General features: G+C 32.3%; 2 protein-coding genes across 2 annotated transcripts in view; both read right to left on the reverse strand.

Moving 5' to 3' along the window:
• Positions 1–2,033: 2,033 nt before the first annotated feature.
• The window catches only part of LOC119613048 (otoferlin-like), a gene marked incomplete at its 5' end in the record, with an annotated part of 27,694 nt that continues 4,049 nt past the window's right edge, over positions 2,034–25,678 (reverse strand). The window contains 10 exon segments of the mRNA XM_037968988.1: positions 2,034–2,208; positions 2,266–2,714; positions 6,603–6,723; positions 6,841–7,022; positions 7,140–7,276; positions 10,647–10,798; positions 10,898–11,035; positions 23,192–24,111; positions 24,171–24,339; positions 25,396–25,678. The exon segment at positions 25,396–25,678 is cut by the window's right edge and continues 478 nt beyond it. Of these exon segments, the coding sequence (XP_037824916.1) occupies positions 2,034–2,208; positions 2,266–2,714; positions 6,603–6,723; positions 6,841–7,022; positions 7,140–7,276; positions 10,647–10,798; positions 10,898–11,035; positions 23,192–24,111; positions 24,171–24,339; positions 25,396–25,678 (2,726 nt within the window).
• On the reverse strand, positions 15,618–17,232 carry LOC119613047 (gram-negative bacteria-binding protein 3-like). The gene has a single exon (XM_037968987.1). It carries the CDS (start codon positions 17,139–17,141, stop codon positions 15,690–15,692), a length of 1,452 nt encoding a protein of 483 aa, XP_037824915.1. The 5' UTR covers positions 17,142–17,232; the 3' UTR covers positions 15,618–15,689.

A 25,678-nucleotide genomic window follows, 5' to 3' on the forward strand; every position in this document is an offset into this window, starting at 1 on the left:
TCAGATTATGGACTTAGTCTACTCAGACTATAGACTAATCTAATCAGACTATGGACTATAGTCTACATAGGCTATGGACTATAATCTACATAGACTATGGACTATAGTCTACTCAGACTATGGACTATAGTCTACATAGACTATGGACTATAGTCTACTCAGACTATGGACTATAGTCTAGTCAGACTATTGACTATAGTCTACTTAGATTATAGTCTACCCAGACTATGGACTATAGTCTACTCAAACTATGGATTGACTATATTGATTAGACTATGGACTATAGTCTAATCAGACTATGGACTATAGTCTAATCAGACTATGGACTATAGTCTACATAGACTATGGATTATAGTCAACTCAGACCATTTAATATAGTCTACTCAAACTATGTACTATAGTCTACTCAGACTATGGACTATAGTCTAGTCAGACTATTGACTATAGTCTACTTAGATTATAGTCTACCCAGACTATGGACTATAGTCTACTCAAACTATGGACTATAGTCAATTGGAAATTGACTATATTGATTAGACTATGGACTATAGTCTACTCAGACTATGGACTATAGTCTACTCAGACTATTGACTATACTCTGTTCAGACTCTAGACTATAGTCTACTCAGACTATGGACTATAGTCTACTTAGACTATGGACTATAGTCTACTTAGACTATGGACTATAGTCTACTTAGACTATGGACTATAGTCTACTTAGACTATGGACTATAGTCTACTTAGACTATGGACTATAGTCAACTCAGACCATTTAATATATCCTAGTCAGACTATGGACTATAGTCAACTCAGACCATTTAATATAGTCTACTCAGACTATGGACTATAGTCTACTCGGACTATAGACTATAGTCTACTCAGACTGTAGACTATAGTCTACTCAGACTATGAACTATAGTCTACTCAGACTATGAACTATAGTCTACTCAGACTATGGACTATAGTCTACTCAGACTATGAACTATAGTCTACTCAGACTATGGACTATAGCCTACACACACTATGGACTATAGTCTACTCAGACTATGGACTATAGTTTACTCAGACTATGGACTATTGTCAACTCAGATCATTTAAAATAGTCTACTCAGACTATGAACTATAGTCTACTCAGACTATGGACTATAGTCTACTCAGACTATGGACTATAGTATACTCAGACTATGGACTATAGTCTACTCAGACTATGGACTATAGTCTACTCAGACTATGGACTATAGTCTACCCAGACTATGGACTATAGTTTACTCAGACTATGGAATATAGTCAACTTAGACTATGGACTATAGTCTGCTCAGACTATCGATTATGGTGTGTTGAGGCTATGTAATATAATTTACTCAGATTATCAACTATAATCTAGTCAGGCTGTCGACTATAGTTTATTTAAATTTTAAACTATGGACTATAGTCTGCTCAGAATATCGACTATAGCCTGCTCAGACTACATATGTGCTATAATTTACTAAGATTATCGATTATAATCTACTTAGACTATCGACTATAGCCTACATAAACTATCGACTATAGTCTGATCAGACCATCGACTATAGCTTGTTCAGTCTATGTGCTATAATCGACTATAGTATACTTAAACTATCGACTGTAGTCTGCTCAGACTATAGACTATTGTCTGCTCAGACTGTGTGCTATAATTTACTCAGATTACCGACTATAATCTACTCAGACTATCGACTATAGTCTACTTAAACTATTGACTATAATCTGCAAAGAGTTCGCTCAGACTATATACTACAATGTACTCAAACTATCGACCATAGTCGGCTCAGATTATTAACAATAGCCGTTACTATAGACTGTAAACCAAAGTATAAAGTATATTTCATTTATAATATTTAATTTTTTTTAATAAAAATATTTTAACATTTCACACAAGCATAAATACATACATAAGATCCATATTAAATTGTCACAAAAAATAAATAAAATAAAAAGATAAAAGCTTCTGGGCAACGAGATCAATGACATCAATATTAACATTTTCACAAAAATTAATAACCCAAACCAGACATAATTACGGGAAATTTAGCAACAAGTTGCAATAATGCAAAACCCACAATAAATAGAATTAATAAAATAAAAACAACTTTTTTCAATTTGGGCAACAAAATGTGTTTGACAGCTTTAAAAGGATTGGTTAAGGGATTGAAAGAAGTTTTTGGACGACTAAAAAAAAAAGAAAATAATTAAAACAAAAACATAAAAATTTGATCCATAACTTACTTTGGTTCTACTAAAGCATGTGGACCATTTCTACCCAAACCAACGGGATTTAATTTAGACTCTGTTTCTGTTACAATTTCCAATTCCAGATACATTTTACCCGCTAAACCTATATGACCCATTTTATTCGAATCCTTTAGATTTCCTCTTATGGGAAACCAACCTGAAACTTTTTTCTCTTTAAAAAGATTTAATAATTTTCGCTGAGACTTCTTTTTTGCCACCCTGTTGATAGTTGAGCCATAAGAAGTTATGGATTGTGTTACATCTAATAATTCACATTTTTTGGCACTGTCATAGGGTTCTGGAAAACCGGATAGATTGATTTCTAAAGAACCAAGAAAATCATCGGGTGATATAAAATCATTATCCCAGATTTGTAGCGACAGAATAGCAGGCTGTTTTAGTTCATATTCTTCCATTAAGCCAGAACGATGTTTGGTTACCAACTGCAGTAATAAAATATAGTAAAATAAATTTATTGGTTGTATCTTAACTCAAGGATAATTAAATAAATATTCCTTTATATGTACGTATGTATGTATGTGGTTGTGTGTTGTAAGATTGAGTGATAACATGTTAGTTGGTGATAAATTCTAATATATATTTATTTATGTGTGAATGTTAAGGTTTGCTGTTTTGATTTTGTTGGTGTTTTATGTTAATTTATCTCGTGTTTATTATAAGGTTACAGCTTCTGACACTCAGCAAAAATTTTCATATAGAAAAGTGACTTGTCAATACAGTTTTCATATAGAAAAGTAACATGTCAAGACAGTTTACATATACAAAAATGTCTTATCCAAACAGTTTTCATATAGAAAAGTGTCTTGTCAAGACAGTTTTCATATAGAAAAGTGTCTTGTCAAGACAGTTTTCATATAGAAAAGTGTCTTGTCAAGACAGTTTTCATATAGAAAAGTGTCTTGTCAAGACAGTTTTCATATAGAAAAGTGTCTTGTCAAGACAGTTTTCATATAGAAAAGTGTCTTGTCAAGACAGTTTTCATATAGAAAAGTGTCTTGTCAAGACAGTTTTCATATAGAAAAGTGTCTTGTCAAGACAGTTTTCATATAGAAAAGTGTCTTGTTAAGACAATTTTCATATAGAAAAGTGTCTTGTTAAAACAGTTTTCATACAGAAAAGTGTCTTGTTAAGAAAGTTTTTATATAGAAAAGTGTCTTGTCAAGACAGTTTTAATATAGAAAAGTAACTTGTTAAGACAGTTTTCATATAGAAAAGTGTCTTGTCAAGACAGTTTTCATATAGAAAAGTGTCTTGTCAAGACAGTTTTCATATAGAAAAGTGTCTTGTCAAGACAGTTTTCATATAGAAAAGTGTCTTGTTAAGACAGTTTTCTTATAGAAAAATGTCTTGCCAAGACAGTTTTCATGTAGAAAAGTGTTTAGTTAAATTGTGTTGTTAAGACAGTTTTCTTATAGAAAAGTGTCTTGTTAAAGACAGTTTTCTTATAGAAAAGTGTCTTTCTTGTTAAAGACAGTTTTCTATATTTAAGACAGTTAAAGTGTCTTGTTAAGACAGTTTTCTTATAGAAAAGTGTCTTGTTAAGACAGTTTTCTTATAGAAAAGTGTCTTGTTAAGACAGTTTTCTTATAGAAAAGTGTCTTGTTAAGACAGTTTTCTTATAGAAAAGTGTCTTGTTAAGACAGTTTTCTTATAGAAAAGTGTCTTGTTAAGACAGTTTTCTTATAGAAAAGTGTCTTGTTAAGACAGTTTTCTTATAGAAAAGTGTCTTGTTAAGGACAGTTTTCTTATAGAAAAGTGTCTTGTTAAGACAGTTTTCTTATAGAAAAGTGTCTTGTTAAGACAGTTTTCTTATAGAAAAGTGTCTTGTTAAGACAGTTTTCTTATAGAAAAGTGTCTTGTTAAGACAGTTTTCTTATAGAAAAGTGTCTTGTTAAGACAGTTTTCTTATAGAAAAGTGTCTTGTTAAGACAGTTTTCTTATAGAAAAGTGTCTTGTTAAGACAGTTTTCTTATAGAAAAGTGTCTTGTTAAGACAGTTTTCTTATAGAAAAGTGTCTTGTTATGACAGTTTTCTTATAGAAAAGTGTCTTGTTAAGACAGTTTTCTTATAGAAAAGTGTCTTGTTAAGACAGTTTTCTTATAGAAAAGTGTCTTGTTAAGACAGTTTTCTTATAGAAAAGTGTCTTGTTAAGACAGTTTTCTTATAGAAAAGTGTCTTGTTAAGACAGTTTTCTTATAGAAAAGTGTCTTGTTAAGACAGTTTTCTTATAGAAAAGTGTCTTGTTAAGACAGTTTTCTTATAGAAAAGTGTCTTGTTAAGACAGTTTTCTTATAGAAAAGTGTCTTGTTAAGACAGTTTATAGAAAAGTGTCTTGTTAAGACAGTTTATAGAAAAGTGTCTTGTTAAGACAGTTTTCTTATAGAAAAGTGTCTTGATAAGACAGATTTCCTACAGAAAAGTGACTTGTAAAGACAGTTTTCCTATAGAAAATTGACTTGTTAAGACAGTTTTCCTATAGAAAAGTGTCTTGTTAAGTTTTTTGTTAAGACAGTTTTCATATAGAAAAGTGTTTTGTTAAGACAGTTTTCATATAGAAATGTGTCTTGTTAAGACAGTTTTCTTATAGAAAAGTGTCTTGTTAAGACAGTTTTCTTTTAGAAAAGTGTCTTGTTAAGACAGTTTTCTTATAGAAAAGTGTCTTGTTAAGACAGTTTTCTTTTAGAAAAGTGTCTTGTTAAGACAGTTTTCTATTAGAAAAGTGTCTTGTTAAGACAGTTTTCATATAGAAAAGAGTTTTGTTAAGATAGTTTTCATATAGAAAAGTGTCTTGTTAAGACAGTTTTCTTTTAGAAAAGTGTCTTGTTAAGACAGTTTTCTTTTAGAAAAGTGCTTTGTTATGACAGTTTTCTTTTAGAAAAGTGTCTTGTTAAGACAGTTTTCTTATAGAAAAGAGTCTTGTTAAGATAGTTTTCTTATAAAAAAGTGTCTTGTTAAGACAGTTTTCTTATAGAAAAGTCTCTTATTAAGACAGTTTTCTTATAGAAAAGTGTCTTGTTAAGACAGTTTTCTTATAGAAAATTGTCTTGTTAAGACAGTTTTCTTATAGAAAATTGTTTTGTTAAGACAGTTTTCATATAGAAAAGTGTCTTGTTAAGACAGTTTTCATATAGAAAAGTGTCTTGTTAAGACTGTCTGTTAAGACAGTTTTCGTATAGAATGTGTCTTGTTAAGACAGTTTTCATGTAGACTATAATTTAATAAGACAATGGACTGTATTCAGACTATATCAGCGGCTACGTTTAAGCCGGCTTAAGCTTTTGAGCCGAATGAAGTCGGCTGCGGCGCGGCTTGCATTTCTGCTTCTCAGCCAATAGTCATGTTATACTATACTATGACTATTGGCTATGTATACACAAACTATTGACTATAGTGTATTCAGGCTATGGACTATAGTATGAGTACATAGACTTTGCACTATAGTCTGCTCAAATTTTGACCTATGGTCTACTTATACAATTGACTATAGTCTATACTATTATTATTGGCTGTAGTATTCGAAACTGGTGGCTATAGTGTACTCAGGTAATTGACTATAGTTTATACAGACTATGGATTATAGGTCTACCCAGATTATGGGCTACTTATAGTCAGATCAGATCTACACAAACTATCGAGTGTAGTCAACTCCGATTACTGATTATATTATACTCAGGCTATGGAGTATTGTTTTCTCCGACTATGGACTAGAGGATATTCTAACAGATTGACTACTGACTATATATTTCTCAGGCTATCAACAATAGTCTAATCAGGCAATTCGTTACAGACTACTTAGTTTATTGACCTCATATTATATACTATAGCTATAGTCTATGTCGACTGTTGATAATAGACTCTGGTCCAGATTTACTTAGTCGTTTTCTGGGCTATGGTGTTCTGGATTAAAATGTATTTATAACCATTTTTTCTTGAGTGTTTTTCATATCTTCATTTCTGTTTCTTGATTATAAAACCTCCCAATGTTAATGAAATAATTTAATCTTAAGAAATAATTTCTTAAAATTTGTTATACAAAGTTCTAGTAGGTTTTATTTTTACTTCAAAAAATATTTAATTTTCGAAATGAATCCATTGCAGATGCATGATATTGAACACCAATGTTTTTTACTAATTAACACATAATTATTTGCAATCAATCGTTGTGATTTTGTAACAAAAACAAATTCAATTAAAATTAATAATAACAACCGTTATTCATTTAAATGAAAATGTAAATAAAACCTTAAAAATTGTTTGTAAATTGGAGTCAATACTACTATTTCTAATGGACTACAACATTACTTACTAACCATGTCTTCATTATTTGAATATTTTAAAGGGAATAACATGCGCCAATTAAAATTGCCTTCACCATTAATGGAACGGTAATGGATATCTGTATTTTGAGATTCATCAAAATTGCTGCACCAACTAAACAAAAACAAACAAAAAATTATAATAATAAAACGCGCATTTTCAATCATTATTTTGTTAACCACAAAATAATTAAAATTCAATTTTTCATATTTCTTTTCGAAACTTACTCACCCCTTGATATAAATATCACTCATAGCAGTACCGAAGATATTCTTTTCTTGCAAAACTACTTCAGTAACATTATGAATTATGACACGCAGTTCATAGATTTGTGGTGGCTGCGGTGTTATGTCTATGGGTGGCGGTATATTTAGATTACCATCGTATAATTCTATCCAGAGTTGTATTTTACCCTTTTGATTTTATATAATTTTTCAATTTATTATTAACAAAAGGTTAATTTGTAAAGTTAAAATTATACAAGTTTTATAACTTAACAACTTGCTTTTTTGTAGTTGTTGGTAATTTACCTGTTCAATACCTGGACATTCATTACGATATAAAGATCGTGTTTCAACATGTTGTGGCACAAGTTTATAACCAAAGGAGGGTAAATGTTGAAAATTTCTTAGGACAGTTAAGGATAAACGTTCCTGTAAATCTTCAGCTAAGGGAGGTGGGGAAAAAGAGAGAAAGAAATTATAGTGTGGGTGTTTTTCTAACTGTGGGCTTAATGGTAGTTATAATTAAAGTAAGTGGAAACTGTAAATATGATTTTAAAGAAGATGTTAATATTGTTAAATAAGGTATAATTTACTTATAAGTACATTCACATTGTACAGTGGTGGTGATTGAAAGAAGTACTAGTGCAATCTAGGAAAAACTTAGGTTAGGTTAGTCTTTAGTCTAGTCTATAGTCTAGTCTATAGTCTAGTCTATAGTCTAGTCTATAGTCTAGTCTATAGTCTAGTCTATAGTCTAGTCTATAGTCTAGTCTATAGTCTAGTCTATAGTCTAGTCTATAGTCTAGTCTATAGTCTAGTCTATAGTCTAGTCTATAGTCTAGTCTATAGTCTAGTCTATAGTCTAGTCTATAGTCTAGTCTATAGTCTAGTCTATAGTCTAGTCTATAGTCTAGTCTATAGTCTGGTCTAGTCTATCGTCTAGTCTATAGTCTAGTCTAGTCTAGTCTATAGTCTAGTCTATAGTCTAGTCTATAGTCTAGTCTATAGTCTAGTCTATAGTCTAGTCTATAGTCTAGTCTATAGTCTAGTCTATAGTCTAGTCTATAGTCTAGTCTATAGTCTAGTCTATAGTCTAGTCTATAGTCTAGTCTATAGTCTAGTCTATAGTCTAGTCTATAGTCTAGTCTATAGTCTAGCCTATAGTCTAGTCTATAATTTAGTCTAGTCTAGTCTATAGTCTAGTCTATAGTCTAGTCTATAGTCCAGTCTATAGTCTAGTCTATAGTCTAGTCTATAGTCTAGTCTATAGTCTAGTCTATAGTATAGTCTATAGTATAGTCTATAGTATAGTCTATAGTATAGTCTATAGTCTAGTGTATAGTCTAGTGTATAGTCTAGTGTATAGTCTAGTCTATAGCCTAGTGTATAGTCTAGTGTATAGTCTAGTCTATAGCCTAGTGTATAGTCTAGTCTATAGTCTAGTCTATAGTCTAGTGTATAGTCTAGTCTATGGTCTAGTCCAACGTCTAGTCTATAGTCTAGTCTATAGTCTAGTCTATAGTCTAGTCTATAGTCTAGTCTATAGTCTAGTCTATAGTCTAGTCTATAGTCTAGTCTATAGTCTATAGTCTAGTCTATAGTCTAGTCTATAGTCTAGTCTATAGTCTAGTCTATAGTCTAGTCTATAGTCTAGTCTATAGTCTAGTCTATAGTCTAGTCTATAGTCTAGTCTATAGTCTAGTCTATAGTCTAGTCTATAGTCTAGTCTATAGTCTAGTCTATAGTATAGTCTATAGTCTAGTCTATAGTCCAGTCTATAGTCTAGTCTATAGTCTAGTCTATAGTCTAGTCTATAGTCTGGTCTATAGTCTAGTCTATAGTCTAGTCTATATTCTAGTCTATAGTCTAGTCTATAGTCTAGTCTATAGTCTAGTCTATAGTCTAGTCTATAGCCTAGTCTATAGCCTAGTCTATAGTCTAGTCTATAGTCTAGTCTATAGTCTAGTCTATAGTCTAGTCTATAGTCTAGTCTATAGTCTAGTCTATAGTCTAGTCTATAGTCTAGTCTATAGTCTAGTCTATAGTCTAGTCTATAGTCTAGTCTATAGTCTAGTCTATAGTCTAGTCTATAGTCTAGTCTATAGTCTAGTCTATAGTCTAGTCTATAGTCTAGTCTATAGTCTAGTCTATAGTCTAGTCTAGTCTATAGTCTAGTCTACAGTGTAGTCTATAGTCTAGTCTATAGTCTAGTCAATAGTCTAGTCTATAGTCTAGTCTATAGTCTAGTCTATAGTCTAGTCTATAGTCTAGTCTATAGTCTAGTCTATAGTCTAGTCTATAGTCTAGTCTATAGTCTAGTCTATAGTCTAGTCTATAGTCTAGTCTATAGTCTAGTCTATAGTCTAGTCTATAGTCTAGTCTATAGTCTAGTCTATAGTCTAGTCTATAGTCTAGTCTATAGTCTAGTCTATAGTCTAGTCTATAGTCTAGTCTATAGTCTAGTCTATAGTCTAGTCTATAGTCTAGTCTATAGTCTAGTCTATAGTCTAGTCTATAGTCTAGTCTATAGTCTAGTCTATAGTCTAGTCTATAGTCTAGTCTATAGTCTAGTCTATAGTCTAGTCTATAGTCTAGTCTGTAGTCTGTAGTCTAGTCTAGTCTGTAGTCTAGTCTATAGTCTAGTCTATAGTCTAGTCTATAGTCTAGTCTATAGTCTAGTCTATAGTCTAGTCTATAGTCTAGTCTAGTCTAGTCTATAGTCTAGTCTATAGTCTAGTCTATAGTCTAGTCTATAGTCTAGTCTATAGTCTAGTCTATAGTCTAGTCTATAGTCTAGTCTATAGTCTATTCTATAGTCTAGTCTATAGTCTAGTCTATAGTCTAGTCTATAGTCTAGTCTATAGTCTATTCTATAGTCTAGTCTATAGTCTAGTCTATAGTCTAGTCTATAGTCTAGTCTATAGTCTAGTCTATAGTCTAGTCTATAGTCTAGTCTATAGTCTAGTCTATAGTCTAGTCTAGTCTAGTCTATAGTCTAGTCTATAGTCTAGTCTATAGTCTAGTCTATAGTCTAGTCTATAGTCTAGTCTATAGTCTAGTCTATAGTCTAGTCTATAGTCTAGTCTATAGTCTAGTCTATAGTCTAGTCTATAGTCTAGTCTATAGTCTAGTCTATAGTCTAGTCTATAGTCTAGTCTATAGTCTAGTCTATAGTCTAGTCTATAGTCTAGTCTATAGTCTAGTCTATAGTCTAGTCTGTAGTCTAGTCTAGTCTAGTCTGTAGTCTAGTCTAGTCTGTAGTCTAGTCTATAGTCTAGTCTATAGTCTAGTCTATAGTCTAGTCTATAGTCTAGTCTATAGTCTAGTCTATAGTCTAGTCTATAGTCTAGTCTAGTCTAGTCTATAGTCTAGTCTATAGTCTAGTCTATAGTCTAGTCTATAGTCTAGTCTATAGTCTAGTCTATAGTCTAGTCTATAGTCTAGTCTATAGTCTAGTCTATAGTCTATTCTATAGTCTAGTCTATAGTCTAGTCTATAGTCTAGTCTATAGTCTAGTCTATAGTCTAGTCTATAGTCTAGTCTTTAGTCTAGTCTATAGTCTAGTCTATAGTCTAGTCTATAGTGTAGTCTAGTAGTCCAGTCTGTAGTCCAGTCTATAGTATATTCTAGTAGTCTATAGTTTATTTTATTGTCTAGTCTATAGTATTGTATTTAGGCTGGTATGTATTCTAGTCTGTAGTCTAGGGCCTAGCGCAAAATTAGTTTAATAGTTAGTATCTTTAGTTATTGTTATTATTTAGTTCTAGTTATTATCTTATGCATAAAATTTGAAGAGAGAAAATTTTTTCTCACCCGTTGCAATGTCTGTTTCATCTTCAAATGCCACACCATCCACTTCTATCATATTCCCCACTACCTTAGGTGGTCTAAGATCATTATTCTTACACAATTCATTTAAAATTTCGGAGGGCAACATGTAATCGTGCCATCGGTTGTAACCAGAGCTTAAATTAAAAAAAATATATAATTTTCTGTGATAATTCTGTTAGGGATTTTTTCGTATAGGGAACTTTTCTTGTTAGTTATAGTTAGTCCTAACTTACCTACAATATTCATTTGCAATTCCCACAGTAGCTCTATGTTTAGAGCGCCATCTATCTTCCAAATCTATGAAGGTGGAGCCAATGGTCTCATCTTTAATATCTCTGCGATTAAATACCGAAACTTCCAAAATGTGTTCTCTATAAAACAAATAAAATTATTTAACGAAATGGTTTGAATAAATAAAATTTTCAACTTTTTAGTATTTTTTTTTTTAATTTCTAAAAAATCTTAAATTCTATATTCACAATCTTTAAATAAAATAATCAGCAAACTTTGTAATTAAAAAAAAAAATTATTTGTTTTTTGTATTACTTATTTTTACAAAGAACAATAACATTTATAAATTTATTTGTATTTTAATAATAACTGAAATGAATTTGTAATAAATTGTATATCTCGAACATGACTTTTTTGCTAAACCTTTTTTCATTCAGAATTAGAAAAGTTCATAAAATAAGTAGTGTGATATTGAGGGAAACCAAAATATGCAAACGCGTGTTTTTATACCCTACACCACTATAGTGAGAAGTGTATTATGCGTTTGTGCTGATGTGTGTAACACCCAAAAATATTGGTCCTACACCCACCTTAAATTATTCCAATGGGCTCAGAATCACTTTCTGAGTCGATTTAGCTATCTGCGCGTCCGTCCGTCTGTGTGTCCATGTAAACCTTGAATAGGGCTTTTGAACTCATAAATATATTAAATGTTCTTGTATTTATTCTTTGGTTCTTGTATTACTTTAAAAACCAGCATAACTTAGTTTTATATAAGTCTTAATGATCAGGCCTCATATGACCAAATCCCCCATTCAAAATCTTCAGAAAATGACTTGATGGCCAAAATTCACTTATAAACACTAATATCACGATAATATTCTGTATAAATAACTGATGTAGATATAAAACCATCAACCGGAATTTATCCTTTTTTTGTCAACTAATTGTTAAAATACTTCTTAAAAAATAATCAAAGTTTGTAACAAACTCGCTGGTGTAGGGTAGCATAAGGTCGGTCATGCCCGACTATAAGTTCTAACTTGTTTAGTTAGTTAGTTATTTAGTTAGTTAGTTAGTTAGTTAGTTAGTTAGTTAGTTAGTTAGTTAGTTAGTAGCTAGTTAGTTAGTTAGTTAGTTAGTTAGTTAGTTAGTTAGTTAGTTAGTTAGTTAGTTAGGTTAGTTAGTAGTTAGTTAGTAGTTAGTTAGTTAGTTAGTTAGTTAGTTAGTTAGTTAGTTAGTAGTTAGTTAGTTAGTTAGTTAGTTAGTTAGTTAGTTAGTTAGTTAGTTAGTTAGTTAGTTAGTAGTTAGTTAGTTAGTTAGTTAGTTAGTTAGTTAGTTAGTTAGTTAGTTAGTTAGTTAGTTAGTTAGTTAGTTAGTTAGTTAGTTAGTTAGTTAGTTAGTTAGTTAGTTAGTTAGTTAGTTAGTGTAGTTAGTTCGTAGTTAGTTAGTTAGTTAGTTAGTTAGTTAGTTAGTTAGTTAGTTAGTTAGTTAGTTAGTTAGTTAGTAGTTAGTTAGTTAGTTAGTTAGTTAGTTAGTTAGTTAGTTAGTTAGTTAGTTAGTTAGTTGAGTTTTATTAAGTTCCACTTTTCTATAAGATTATTTTTCTCCAAATTCAACTCTTTCAAAATACCGACTTTTAGTACCGCATATTCCGAAACCATCTGGTCACTTTATATAAAAATATCCACTTCAAATTAAATACATAAAGATCTTTGCATTTTTGACCTTTACGGATACTTTACAACAAGTTTCAAATAAATTTTTTATTGCTTGATTTGTGACTAAAAACTACAAAATTTAAAATTTATCTCGTTTTAGAGGAAGCTGCAATATTTCTATGATAAAAAGGCAAAAGTACTTAAGCTATTTTTTGTACTTTTCAGAAGAATGATTTACAGTTTTAAATTCAAATACAAAACTATAGTAAAACACATTTGAAAAATTCGATATGTTCAAAACTACTGATCTGATCTTTATGAAAAATTTACATTTACAGTTCAGTACTGATATTGTAAAAGTGTGAAAACATAATTTTTGCATAACTAGAGATATGCGCTTTTTTATTTTTGCCACAAATTTATTAAAAATTTTCTTATCAAAGGGATTTCAATTTCTTTGTTCTATAAATGGCGAGGGCTCTCTAATATATATTTCCATTTTTTTTCAATAAAAATATCATATATCTGATACGTGTGACCAATCGGGGTAATATATGTATGCTTATACATATGTACATAATATTAGAACTTTTTCCGGCATTAAGGACTGAAAGATATCTCAAATCGATATAAGCTCTTATATGTAGGTTATGATAAATCTCCAGTATAGGTATCATATAGTCGTATTTGCCTTACTAAATATTGTTATTTGTTTTTTTAATTAGTTTAACTGTGTTTAAATAAATTCCAGTTTTAAAAAATATTGATTATTATCTTGGCGTTTTTATACGCATCACTGAGACGAGAAGTGTTATCCATATACATACAGTGGCGGCCATGAGGTTAGCACATTTGGTATCTGTTAAATATAAAATCAAATATTTCCTATAGTTCTTAACTTTTTTAACAAATTCTTTTTTATGCGTAACACATGTCCTTCGAGGATCACGACACATTACATTTTGTTCCACTACTTTGTTGCATATAGATTTTTTTCTTTCCAAAGTACATCTACCCCCAAAAAAATCTGGACATAAGTTTAGCACAAAATAAAAAAAATCATTAAAAAATTAAAAATAAAGCAAAGAAACCGGATAAATTTATGTAATTGCACTTAAAATTTTATATTTTGTAGAATAGTTGCACATTTTGATAACATAATTTCTTCTCCTGGACATAATCTTCACCAGTACACACTAGAAATTTCATGACATAAATTTTAACTTTCAGCCCATAAATAGGCAAAATTCTTAGGAATTTGTGTTTTATTTGTTGCACCATTTCGTTTAATATGTTCCCTATTGGATTGGGATCTAGAAATTATTCTGGGCGCTGCAAACATGTCAATCTCGCCCGCTTCCAAGAAGCTCCTCTCTGTACTTTTAACATATTTTGGGTCATTGTCGACCAAAAAACGCCATTTAACTGAACTTTTGTCCACTAATTTTTTTACTAAAATATTTAACAGTCTATTTTGATAGTCATACTGATCCATTTGTGCATCCACCTTGCGTATAAAACCTCCACTACGCCCGGAAAACGCCTCCGAATTCGTCATATTTCACCCATTGTGTTTTATGGTTTTAAATGTACACTTTGGTTGTTGCTGCATGTTTGGAGTACAACATAATTACATTTTTCCATCAAATTTGATCCTATTAATCTTCAACTAGTATCCTCCAATCATGCAGATAAAGCTAAAGTGTTCCAGAGAAATCATATATCACAATAGGGGGAAATTTCATGGTATTCATTGCATTTTCTTGGCGTGCTGTTGGTCCTATATTGATGTTGGATGCAGAAATGGATCCGTATGACTATCAAAATAGGATCTTAAATACTTTATTAAAAAAAATCGGAGGACAAAGATGGCGTTTTTTGGTCGACATCGACCGTAAATATGCTAAAAGTGCTGAGATGAGCTGCTTGGAAGCGAGCGGGATTGTCATGTTTGCAGTGCCCAGTATATTTTCTCGATTCCAATTCAATAGAGAACATATAACATGATATGGACCAACAAATAAAAGCAGAAATCACCAAGAATTTTGCCAATTTATGGGCTGAAAGTTAATATTTATGTCATGAAATTTCTAGAGGGTTCTGGTGAAGATTATGTCCAGGAGGAGAAATGATATTATCAAAATCTGCAACTATTCCACAAAATATAAAATTTTAAGTGCAATAAGATAAATATAGCCGGTTGTTTTGTTTTATTTTTAATTTTTTAATGATTTTTTAATTTTGTGCTAAATTTATGTCCAGATTTTTTTGGGGGTAGATGTACTTTGGAAAGAAAAAAATCTATATGCAACAAAGTAGTGGAACAAAATGTAATGTGTCGTGATCATCGAAGGACATGTGTTACGCATAAAAAATAATTTGTTAAAAAAGTTAAGAACTATAGGAAATATTTTATGTTATAGGCAACATATACCAAGTGTGCTAAAATCGTAGCCACCACTGTACATATGTATATGTATGTTTATTTCTTAAAGTCGTCATTCTCTTTGTTGTCTATTAAACATTGTATATATCTTATAAAATATTTATAATCCGGTTTTATATAAAGATTGATTCTGTATCCTTAAGCTAAGTATGGCAGCAAACAAAAAGATTTAATAAGTCAAATTAAATTTTGTGTGGATTTTGGTTTCTTATACCATGTTCTCACGATACCAATATATATAATTTAATAAATGAATTTGGTTAAAAGAAATATACATATGTATGTGTCAAATTTGATCAAATTAGCTTGAAAATTGCGATCTTATCATTGGACGGACAGATAGATATCGCTAAATCGATTCAGAAAATAATTCTGAATCGATTGGCTTGGTGTAGACTCAATATTTCTATGCATTACAAACACACAAACCCATAATACCCTCCCCACTATATTGGTGTCAAATTTAATTACCAATGAGTCGTGTGAACAGAGTAATATCAAAATAGTAATTCAAAACACGAATTAAGTAATAAACGATGTCGTGGGAACATGTTATTCCTTTTTTCGTTCACCGGTACAAATGCTATAGACTTCTTTTAAAGGAAACAATAAATATTTTTATCAGATATTTTTTATTAGTAAAAATATTAAAAAACATTAAATCAATTAACAAAATTTTGATCTTAATCACACGGCATATACTTTAACAAAATCCACTCGCAAATCACCATTACTTAACCAATTCAAATTGTTGGCAATTTTTTTCCAAAATTTATTCTTCGAACGAGGATCAGTATTAGGCCAGGGCTTTTCCTCTTTCCAGTGGAACTCATCTTTAAAGTCATTATTACCGCCAATGCCATAGCCCAAGGTCAAATGGAATTCCTCATCAAAAGGAGCCCAATTGGAACCAGCATTCAAAAGATCCTGATTTGGTAAATACTGGTTATTTAAATGAAGATTTTTAAAGGCTTGTTTGTCATCGGTAATTTTGATGCAACAATATTCTTGACCATCTACCGCTACAGTGATTGAATCTGGGGTCCAGATTAGTTCGTATAAATGAAAGTCATGCGTTAAATTAAGTTGTTTAAATTGATATTCGCACATTTTTGCCGAACGCCAGGGTTCATTGGCATTTAAGAGCAAACCACCATGCAGCATTACCTCTTCTCCATTGGCTATAGTATGAGCCACACGCATTTGTCCCGAATGATATTCACTTGTACCGTAAGTGTGCTTGGAGGGCTCTAGCCATAGTTGTGGATACACCCACATGGCGCCAGGCACTTTAGCTTTTATCTCTACTTTGCCATATTTAAAAGAAAATTTACCTTTAGTAGTGATTTGCGCCGTTATCAAGGGATTTAATTTATTTTGCGTTTTAGGATGAAACACACACTCATCTGTATCCAATTTACCGGTGCATTTTGAACCCAACGAAAAGGTTTTCTTAAGAACATCAGCATGATAATGTTGACTGGTGGGTTTGGGTTTAATGGTCAACATACCACCGTCTACTTGCAAAACATCTGACACATCATCCAGATACATATTGAATTCATAGTCGGGTTGTTGAGGTATACGTCTCTCTAGGGACCAGTGGTTAGAATCTAATCTATGGCCTTCAAAATTTTCTTTAAATATAATTTGACCACTACAGAGTGCTGGAGCTCCATTAACCATGGTCACCGCTGAACTACAGGTAGTGGTTTTTGTTGGTATATCCGTTACAGCTGTAGTAGTAGTAGTAGTTGTTGTTGTATTAGCATACTGCTGCACCACGTACACACCATTATCTTCACGATAGCCCAAACCATTGTAGATAACATAGGTCCAGTAATACAAGGTATCACCAAATTTAAGCTGAGTAATGCGATCCCTAAATATCCAACGTCCATTTTTGGGCTTTACAATATCAACAGCCCAAGTTCCTGCCTCCAAACCTTCCATTTCTTCATTTAATTTGCCATGAAAGGCGAACAATGTTATGCCCTCTTCATCTGGTATGGACACCTCAAAACCTTTGGGATAGAATACTTTAATTGTGGCTTTAGGCACTTCATATGTCCAGCAACATGGCATGAGACTTAAAACGATCCATAACAAATGTGTATAATTTATCACCGATCTCGTCATTGTTGTATTTGTTTACTCTAGTGTTGAAGATTATCAAATTGAGTGTTCAACGTTTAAAAGACGACTAAATTTATGTTCTTGATCTTTTGTATATTTATATTTAGATTTTTATTCAAGCTTTAGTTTGGATTTATGGTTTTTTTTATTATTATTGCTCTGAGAATTTTTTTTCAACCGAGATGCCACATTGAGTTGTTTTATTAAAAAGAAACAAGGGAAGTAAATCTTTGGGAATTAATGTTTGAAATTTTGAGATTAAATCTAAATTAATGGACGGATATGTTTCCACACATTTTATAAAATCATTATTAATACAGCTTAAAGCTTTTAAAGCTGTTGTAAGCTTCATTAATATTCGGACTGTAAACATAGACTCATAATATTACTATTCTAGTTCTATCGTTTATCAATGATTCTTGAAATATTTTGTAATAATTTCAAAGTTTAGAAGTTTAACCATAACATTTAAAGGGTCGCCCAAAGTCAAAATATCAAGATTTCGGAATTCGATTTCGATTTCTCTCTCTGTTTCTACCTGATGTCAATATCTATGTTAGATGTCTACTAAGTCAATTTCTCTTCAACATATTTCCAAATTGCCATGTAAACGTGTTAAATGTTGTGCAATTTTTCTAAAAATCTGGTGTCCTTGTATATATTTTAATTGATCTAAAAATAACCTTCAATGCACTTGAACTGAGATAACCAAAGAAATTATCTTACAATTGAAGAGATTCAATTGTTATTAGGATGATACTTATCTTCCGATTGTTTCCACGACGAAACATATTTGGCAAAAGTTTAAGTGGGACCACGAGATCATAATTCATACTATTGTCTTATTGGCTTCGCGTTTCAGTTTGGACTATAGACTATATCATATACCAGACTTTACTGTAGTCAAAACTGTAGTCTAGAGTAAATCATAGACTATATTAAAGCCCAGATTAATGGTATACGCACAATTGGGACGAACGACGAATTTCGTATAGCACGACGAACTAATCGACAAAAATTCGTTGCGTAAATTCGTCGAATTGAACACAATCAAATTATTCGTACTGCGAATTCGTTTCAAAATTTGTTTGTTCGAAATTGGAAAAAGTAAGAAAAAGGAACAAAAATTATATTTTTGTGAATCTCCACGATTTTGAGATAATTTTAACAGCATTTATTCGAACATTATTTCGAAATTAGAAAATGTAAGAAATTGGCCTCGAAAAGAACTAAAATTATATTTTTGTGAATATCTCCAATTTTGAGATTATTTTAACAGCTTCAAAATTTTTTCGAACATTACTTCGAAATTTAGAACTTAATTTTAAATATTCCAACATAGAATTGTAGTGTCATCAAGTGAACTTCAGATTGCCAAATTTCAGACAATTCAGGCCACGAGAACTAGTTTTAATGGCTTTAAAAAATTTTCGAACTTAAGTTCGAATTTTCGAAAATTTTATTTTTAGTTTTTATGACCCAGAGATTATTTTAAGAGCATAAAACATTTTTCGAACATAACTTCGAATTTTCGAATATAATTTCGAATATTCGAACATAATATTTTATTGTCATTAGCTGTACCCACAACCGCAAAATTTCAGCAAATTCGGGCTACCGGAATTGGTCTTAAAACAATTTTCCCCAATTAATTCGTCGTTCGTCTGCCTAAGAAATAGAAATAAACCTATCGCATAGTTCGTTACGTACGACGAATTTCGTCATACGCAATGATTGTGTACATTTCATATACCCAAGTGTGTTCTATTTCTGACGACGAATATTCATTCCGAAAAATTCGTCGTTCGTCCCAATTGTGTGTATAGCATAAAGTGAAAACTATAACTGGTTTATAGTTTAGCCTATAGTTCGGACTATCAATTAGTGTAAGGACAAGACTACAATCCAGTCTAGACAAGATAATAGTTCAGCTCACAATCCAGACTATAGCATGGTCCATAGTTCAGACTAGACTATGACTGTAGTTCAGACTATACAGTAGACTGTAGATTAGACTATAGTTAAGACTATAGACTGGACAATTGTTCAGACTATAGATTCGACTATATACTCGTCTATAGTCCAGAATATAAACCCAACTATAGTCCAGACTATACACTTGACTACAGCCAAAACTATAGATTCGACTATAGTCCAGACTATAGTCCAGTCTATAGAATAGACTATAGTCCAGGCGACACACTAGACTATAGTCCAGACTATAGACTAGACTAAACCGTAGTATTGACTAGAATATAGCCCAAACTATAGATTCGACTATAGTCCAGACTATAGACTAGACTATTGTCCAGACTATTAACACGACTATAGTCCATAATATGGCCCAACTATAGTCCATACTATAGACTTGACTACAGTCAAAACTATAGATTTGGCTATAGTCCAGACTTTAGAATAGACTATATTCCAGACTTAACTGTAGTATAGACTAGAATATAGCCCAAACTATAGATTCGACGATAGTCCAGACTATAGACTAGACTGTTGTCCAGACTACTGATACGACTATAGTCCAGACTTTAGACTCAACTATAGAACAGTTTATAGACTTGACTGTAGTCCAGAGTATAGACTCGACTATAGTCTAGAGTATAAACTTGACTATAGTCCAAACTATAGATTCGAATATAGTCCATACTATATACCCTAATTCTTCTGTAATATAATTTTCCCACCCTATAAAGTATATACATATGTATTCTGGATCCTTATAGATAGCGGAGTCGTTTTAGTCATGTCCGTCTGTCTGTGTGTATGAATGTCAAAGTGCTTTCCGTGAACTCCTGCCTTATTTCCCGGTGGTCTTTTTCACCCAAGAGGGCGAGCTTTTGAAACGACTCATTAACGGCCCTTTGTATCAGTGGTATCACTTGTGTAAGATACCTTTCATCTATCACCATTCAACCCAGTACACTTCTCATTAATCCGACACTTTCATATAGAACAATATCCGACATACTCACTCCAGGTATACGGGCAGATGAGATCCGTATAGCCCTACATTTATCCTGTATCATATACATTTACCACCAACTCATTTCTATTGTCATTCGGCAACAATACCGAACTTATTCCGAATTATAGATTTCACCGTGCATCAGTCCTTTAACTGACATTCTCTTCCCACAAATTTGGGTTTTAACTACAGCCACTACGTAGATCACGAGGGAACCTCAAGCAACTGAGGGCAACTAGCCGGTAGTACCAGATTATGTGGCTCTCTGGTTCGACTTCATTTCAAATCATACCAAGGAAAGACCAAGGATACATTTGATCATTACCAGTTTATAGTCCCGGCAGACTAGAGATATTGGTGTCTCTCATCAAGGTAACATGCCCCCGGGCGTGTCTGTATGTTAAAATTAGCTTTCAGAAGACCCCAGATATCAGCGAGATTAGAATTTTCAATAATTAGTTTTCTAGACATACATACGCATAGGAAAAACGCTATTTAAATCAGCAATATCGGTACATAAATTACGAAGATATGAGCAAAAATCCGAGACAATCTCCGAAAATTTCATCAAAAATTGAGATTTTTCGTTCATGCTCAGACAAAAATTAAGTATATAGAGGCCGGATTAAGTGAAAACCTATAATTTGGTATTTTTCGTTCTTCAAAAGGTACTTTTTGTAAGGCCTTTATGTAAGATCAATTTTCAGAAAATTACTTTAACGCTTATTACTGGCTTAAAAATGCGAGTTAATCCATGAAATTCGACACACAATTAATATTCTGTTAGTTCAAAAGAGCTCGGTACATAATTGACTTAAGTCATATTCCAAATACCAATCTGATATTTATAGGGGAGCATTCCTTTTACGGCATACGGTTTGTTGATGGGTATATAAGATTCGGCACAGCCGAATATAACACTCTCACTTGTTTTTTTTACTATTATTGCTCTGAGATTTTTTTCAACCGAGATGCCACATTGAGTGGTTTTATTAAAAAGAAAGAAGGGAAGTAAATCTTAAGGAATAAATGTTTAAACTTTTGAATCTAAATTAATGGACGGACATGTTTGCACACATTTTATAAAATCATATAACATTATTAGTAATACAGCTTTGAATACAGTAAAAAGCTTTTAAATCTGCTATAAGCTTCATTAATATTCGGGCCGTAAACATAGAAACATTATATCTATTACAATTCTAGTTCCATCGTTTATCAATGATTCTTGAAATATTTTGTAATAATTTCAAAGTTTAGAAGTTTAACCATAATATTTAAAGGGTCGCCCAAAGTCAATATACTTATCATGATTTCTGAAGTGCTTTTACACTTCTCTCTCTGTTTCTAACTGATGTCAACATCTATGTTAGATGTCTAGTAAGTCAATTCCTCTTCAAAATATTTCAAAATCGCCATGTAAAAGTGTTCAATGTTGTGAAATGTTTCTAAAAATCTGGTGTCCTTGTAAATATTTGAATTGATCTAAAAATAACTTTCAATGCACTTAAACTGGGAAAACCAAAGAAATTATTTTACAATTGAAGAGATTTATTTGTTATTAGGATGGTACTTATCTTAGATTTTACAGAAGGCTTCGATTTTAAATTTGACTCTAAGTACTTTTTCAGAAATAGCGCTGATCATGTACACGCTACCGAAAAAGAAAAACTAAACTAAAGGCACTGAATATATACTAAATGCTTAAGATGCATAATTCAGACTATAAACTAGAGTCCAGTGCAGACATAACTATTTTTACTAAAGTAAAAATAGTTTCTTAATGACTTTGCTTTTCAGTACAGCACATTGTATTATAATAGACTAAAGTTCAGACTAAGGTCGATATTATAGACGGGACAAAATCTAGACTATAAACTGGACAATAAATGGCTTCTATTCTACAGCTTGAACTATAGACTACATTATGTACCAGATTATACTGCAGTCCTAACTGTAGACTACATTAGATCATAGATTATATTATTTAAGTGAAAACTACAACTGGACTGTAGTCTACACTATAGTTCGGACTATCGATTACTACAAGACTATAGACAAGATAATAGTTCAGCTCGTAATCCAGACTATAGCAAAGTCCATCATTCAGACTATGGGCTAGACTATGGTACATACTATAGACTCGACCGTAGGACTATAGTGCAGACTACAGACTAAACTAGACTTTAGTCCTCACTATAGACTAAACCAAAGTATAACGACTAAACTATAGTCCATACTATAGACTAGACTATAGTCCATACTATAGACTAGACTATAGTCCATACTATAGACTGTAGTCTAGACTATAGACTAGACTATAGCTATAGTTCTGACTATAGACTACAGTCCAGACTAGAATATAGACAAAACTATATACGAGACTATAATCCAGACAATAGACTCCACTATATTCTAGACTATATACTCGACTATAGTCCAGAATATAGACCTATAGTCCAAACTATATATACTCAAGTATACAGTCTCGATTATTGTCTAGTCTATAGACTCGACTATAGTCCATACTACAAACTCGACTATAATCCAGACTACAGTCTCGTCTATAGTCCAGACTACAAACTCGACTATAGTCCAGACTATATAGACTATAGACTAAAGAATCGACTATAGTATAGATTGTAGCACATACAATAGACTCGACTACAGTCCATACTATAGTCCGGACTTTATACTGGACTATAGTTCAGGCTGTTGACTTGACTATAGTCCGGACTATAGACTGGAATATAGTCCAGACTGTAGACCTGTCGATAGACCTTCATACTGTCTAGACTATTAACTATAAACTGGATTATAGGCCACACTATCGGATTATCTGGATTATCTGGCTCCCATATCATTTGTGTCCCTTGCATTAGGTATCACCTTAATATTGACACAAGTTAAATGTGTATAATAATAAAGATTTTATTCTATAAAAATAATCTAATTAAATTGCTTATCAAGTGAGTTTTAAATAAGCTACATTGCTTACTAGTTGGTTTCTTCTCGAATGTTATTAATACATATTGTGTGGTCTTTTTTCTATATAAAACTATAAAAATTGACTCACCTGGGCAACATGCCCTCCAATTGAAAGCACTTGCCAAATACAGGATTACTTTGATTGGGAATATAATCCGCACGATTTGTTATATATTTTTGACCCAATTGCACTTTAACATACGAGTCAGCTTGTGAGTTATTTTCACATGGACGAAATTGTAATCCTTGGACTATATACACTCTTACCATAATCTTAACTAATTCGGCTAATGATTGCAACTGAGCTTGATAACGAGGATTTAAAGCGGTAGCTAAAGGTTTTAACATTTGACCATCTCCCTCACCACCTCCTTGGGAGCGACCACATATACAAGGGGTTATTTTGATATGAAGCTTAAGAGTAGCATAGATTTCTTCTTTGGGTAAAGCATTTTTCTTATATCTTACACCGTGCACCATGCTAAGCGGTTCGGCCCAGTCATTTAGGTAACTAAACTCGGGTTGTTTTTCCAATTCATTTTGATAGATACACAATTTATGCTTAAAATCGGATATTGCTGTGCAAGGCTCTATAAAGCCCGAGTTGTAAAACTTAGTCCACCAGTTATATTCACTTTCATCGAGAAGTTCTCGGAAATTGTTTAATTCCTCTGCTTTTTCTTTAGTTTCTCTATTGTTAAGTTTCAATTTCTTTAACATACTTTGCCAATAGGACTTTTTTGTTTCTTTATGGATTAAAGGTTTGCCGTCTGAAGTTTCATGTTCCTGCTCATTTTCGCTTTCTTCTTCTAGCTGTATGGTGGTAGAAACTGAATCCATTTCGAAATCGTCTTCTGGGTGTATACATGGTATGGCATTTTCCTTTTGCAGATAACGCTTGGAATTGGCTATTAAAGTAGCTCCCAAAGTAGTTTCTTGTCCTTTACTCGAAATGGCTAAATCGGTGGCAATAATAGCGGGCCAATATTCCAGTTGCTCGGGAAGATTCTGTAATTGTTATGGGAATTATAGGATGTTTTGCATAACACAACAGAAGTTAGGCTTACCAAAACTCCGGAGGCATATAAAATCAAGAAGTTTAAACTATTTTGTATGGGCGAAGTCGATAAGCCACTAGTCAGTATAAGATCGCCCATCATTAGTTTCACTTGATGCTTACTGGTCAAATAATTCTGTTTGCGATAGTTACGAAAACCGGCAAAAACCACTTCTAAGCTACAACAGAATTTTAAAAGTGTACTGTAGGATCAACCCACTTTTGCAGGCTGTAGACTAGACTCTACTCTAGAAAACTATAAGTTAGGATATAGAGTAGACTATAGTTTTGGCTATAAAGTAGACTATAGTCCAGGCTATAGAGTAGACTATAGTCTAGTCTATAGTCTAGTCTATAGTCTAGTCTATAGTCTAGTCTAGTCTATAGTCTAGTCTATACTCTAGTCTAGTCTATAGTCTAGTCTATAGTCTAGTCTATACTCCAGTCTAGTCTATAGTCTAGTCTATAGTCTAGTCTATAGTCTAGTCTATAGTCTAGTCTATAGTCTAGTCTATAGTCTAGTCTGGTCTATAGTCTAGTCTAGTCTATAGTCTAGTCTAGTCTATAGTCTAGTCTAGTCTATAGTCTAGTCTATAGTCTAGTCTATAGTCTAGTCTATGGTCTAGTCTAGTCTAGTCTATAGTCTAGTCTATAGTCTAGTCTAGTTTAGTCTAGTTTAGTCTAGTGTAGTCTAGTCTAGTCTAGTCTATAGTCTAGTCTATAGTCTAGTCTATAGTCTAGTCTATAATCTAGTCTATAGTCTAGTCTACAGTCTAGTCTATAGTCTAGTCTATAGTCTAGTCTATAGACTAGTCTATAGTCTAGTCTATAGTCTAGTCTATAGTCTAGTCTATAGTCTAGTCTATAGTCTAGTCTATAGTCTAGTCTATAGTCTAGTCTATAGTCTAGTCTATAGTCTAGTCTATAGTCTAGTCTATAGTCTAGTCTATAGTCTAGTCTATAGTCTAGTCTATAGTCTAGTCTATAGTCTAGTCTATAGTCTGGTCTATAGTCTAGTCTATAGTCTAGTCTATAGTCTAGTCTATAGTTTAGTCTATAGTCTAGTCTAGTCTATAGTCTAGTCTAGTCTATAGTCTAGTCTATAGTCTAGTCTATAGTCTAGTCTATAGTCTAGTCTATAGTCTAGTCTAGTGTATAGTCTAGTCTAGTGTATTCTAGTTTAGTGTAGTCTAGTCTAGCCTAGTCTAGTCTATAGGCTATAGTTTCCAACTTACACAAAATTGTTCATATTCGGCTTAATAGCATTCGGAATGCCCACCGTGACATTAACTTCGTTGCTTTCTTCTACAACTTCTTTGATTTTCTTAACATCCTGCAATTCCACCATCTCTCCCGACATCAAAACCTCAGCTCTTACACAACCATCCAAAGCTATCGGTATCCATTTTAAGGGTGGCGGTGTTAAATACTTTAACAATTCATACTTTTGTACAGCATGTTTATTCTTCACCTCTTCACTTTCCCAACTCCCATTCTCCCGGGCGTACCAATCAATCC

This window comes from Lucilia sericata, unplaced genomic scaffold (genome assembly GCF_015586225.1).
Source record: "Lucilia sericata isolate MDLA Ls3-8-SP2 unplaced genomic scaffold, ASM1558622v1 Contig001941F_arrow, whole genome shotgun sequence".
NCBI lineage: Eukaryota > Metazoa > Arthropoda > Insecta > Diptera > Calliphoridae > Lucilia > Lucilia sericata.

Excerpts from the sequence above, each read along its gene's own strand:
- LOC119613047 (XM_037968987.1), bottom strand. The coding sequence starts at position 17,141 with ATGACGAGATCGGTGATAAATTATACACATTTGTTATGGATCGTTTTA.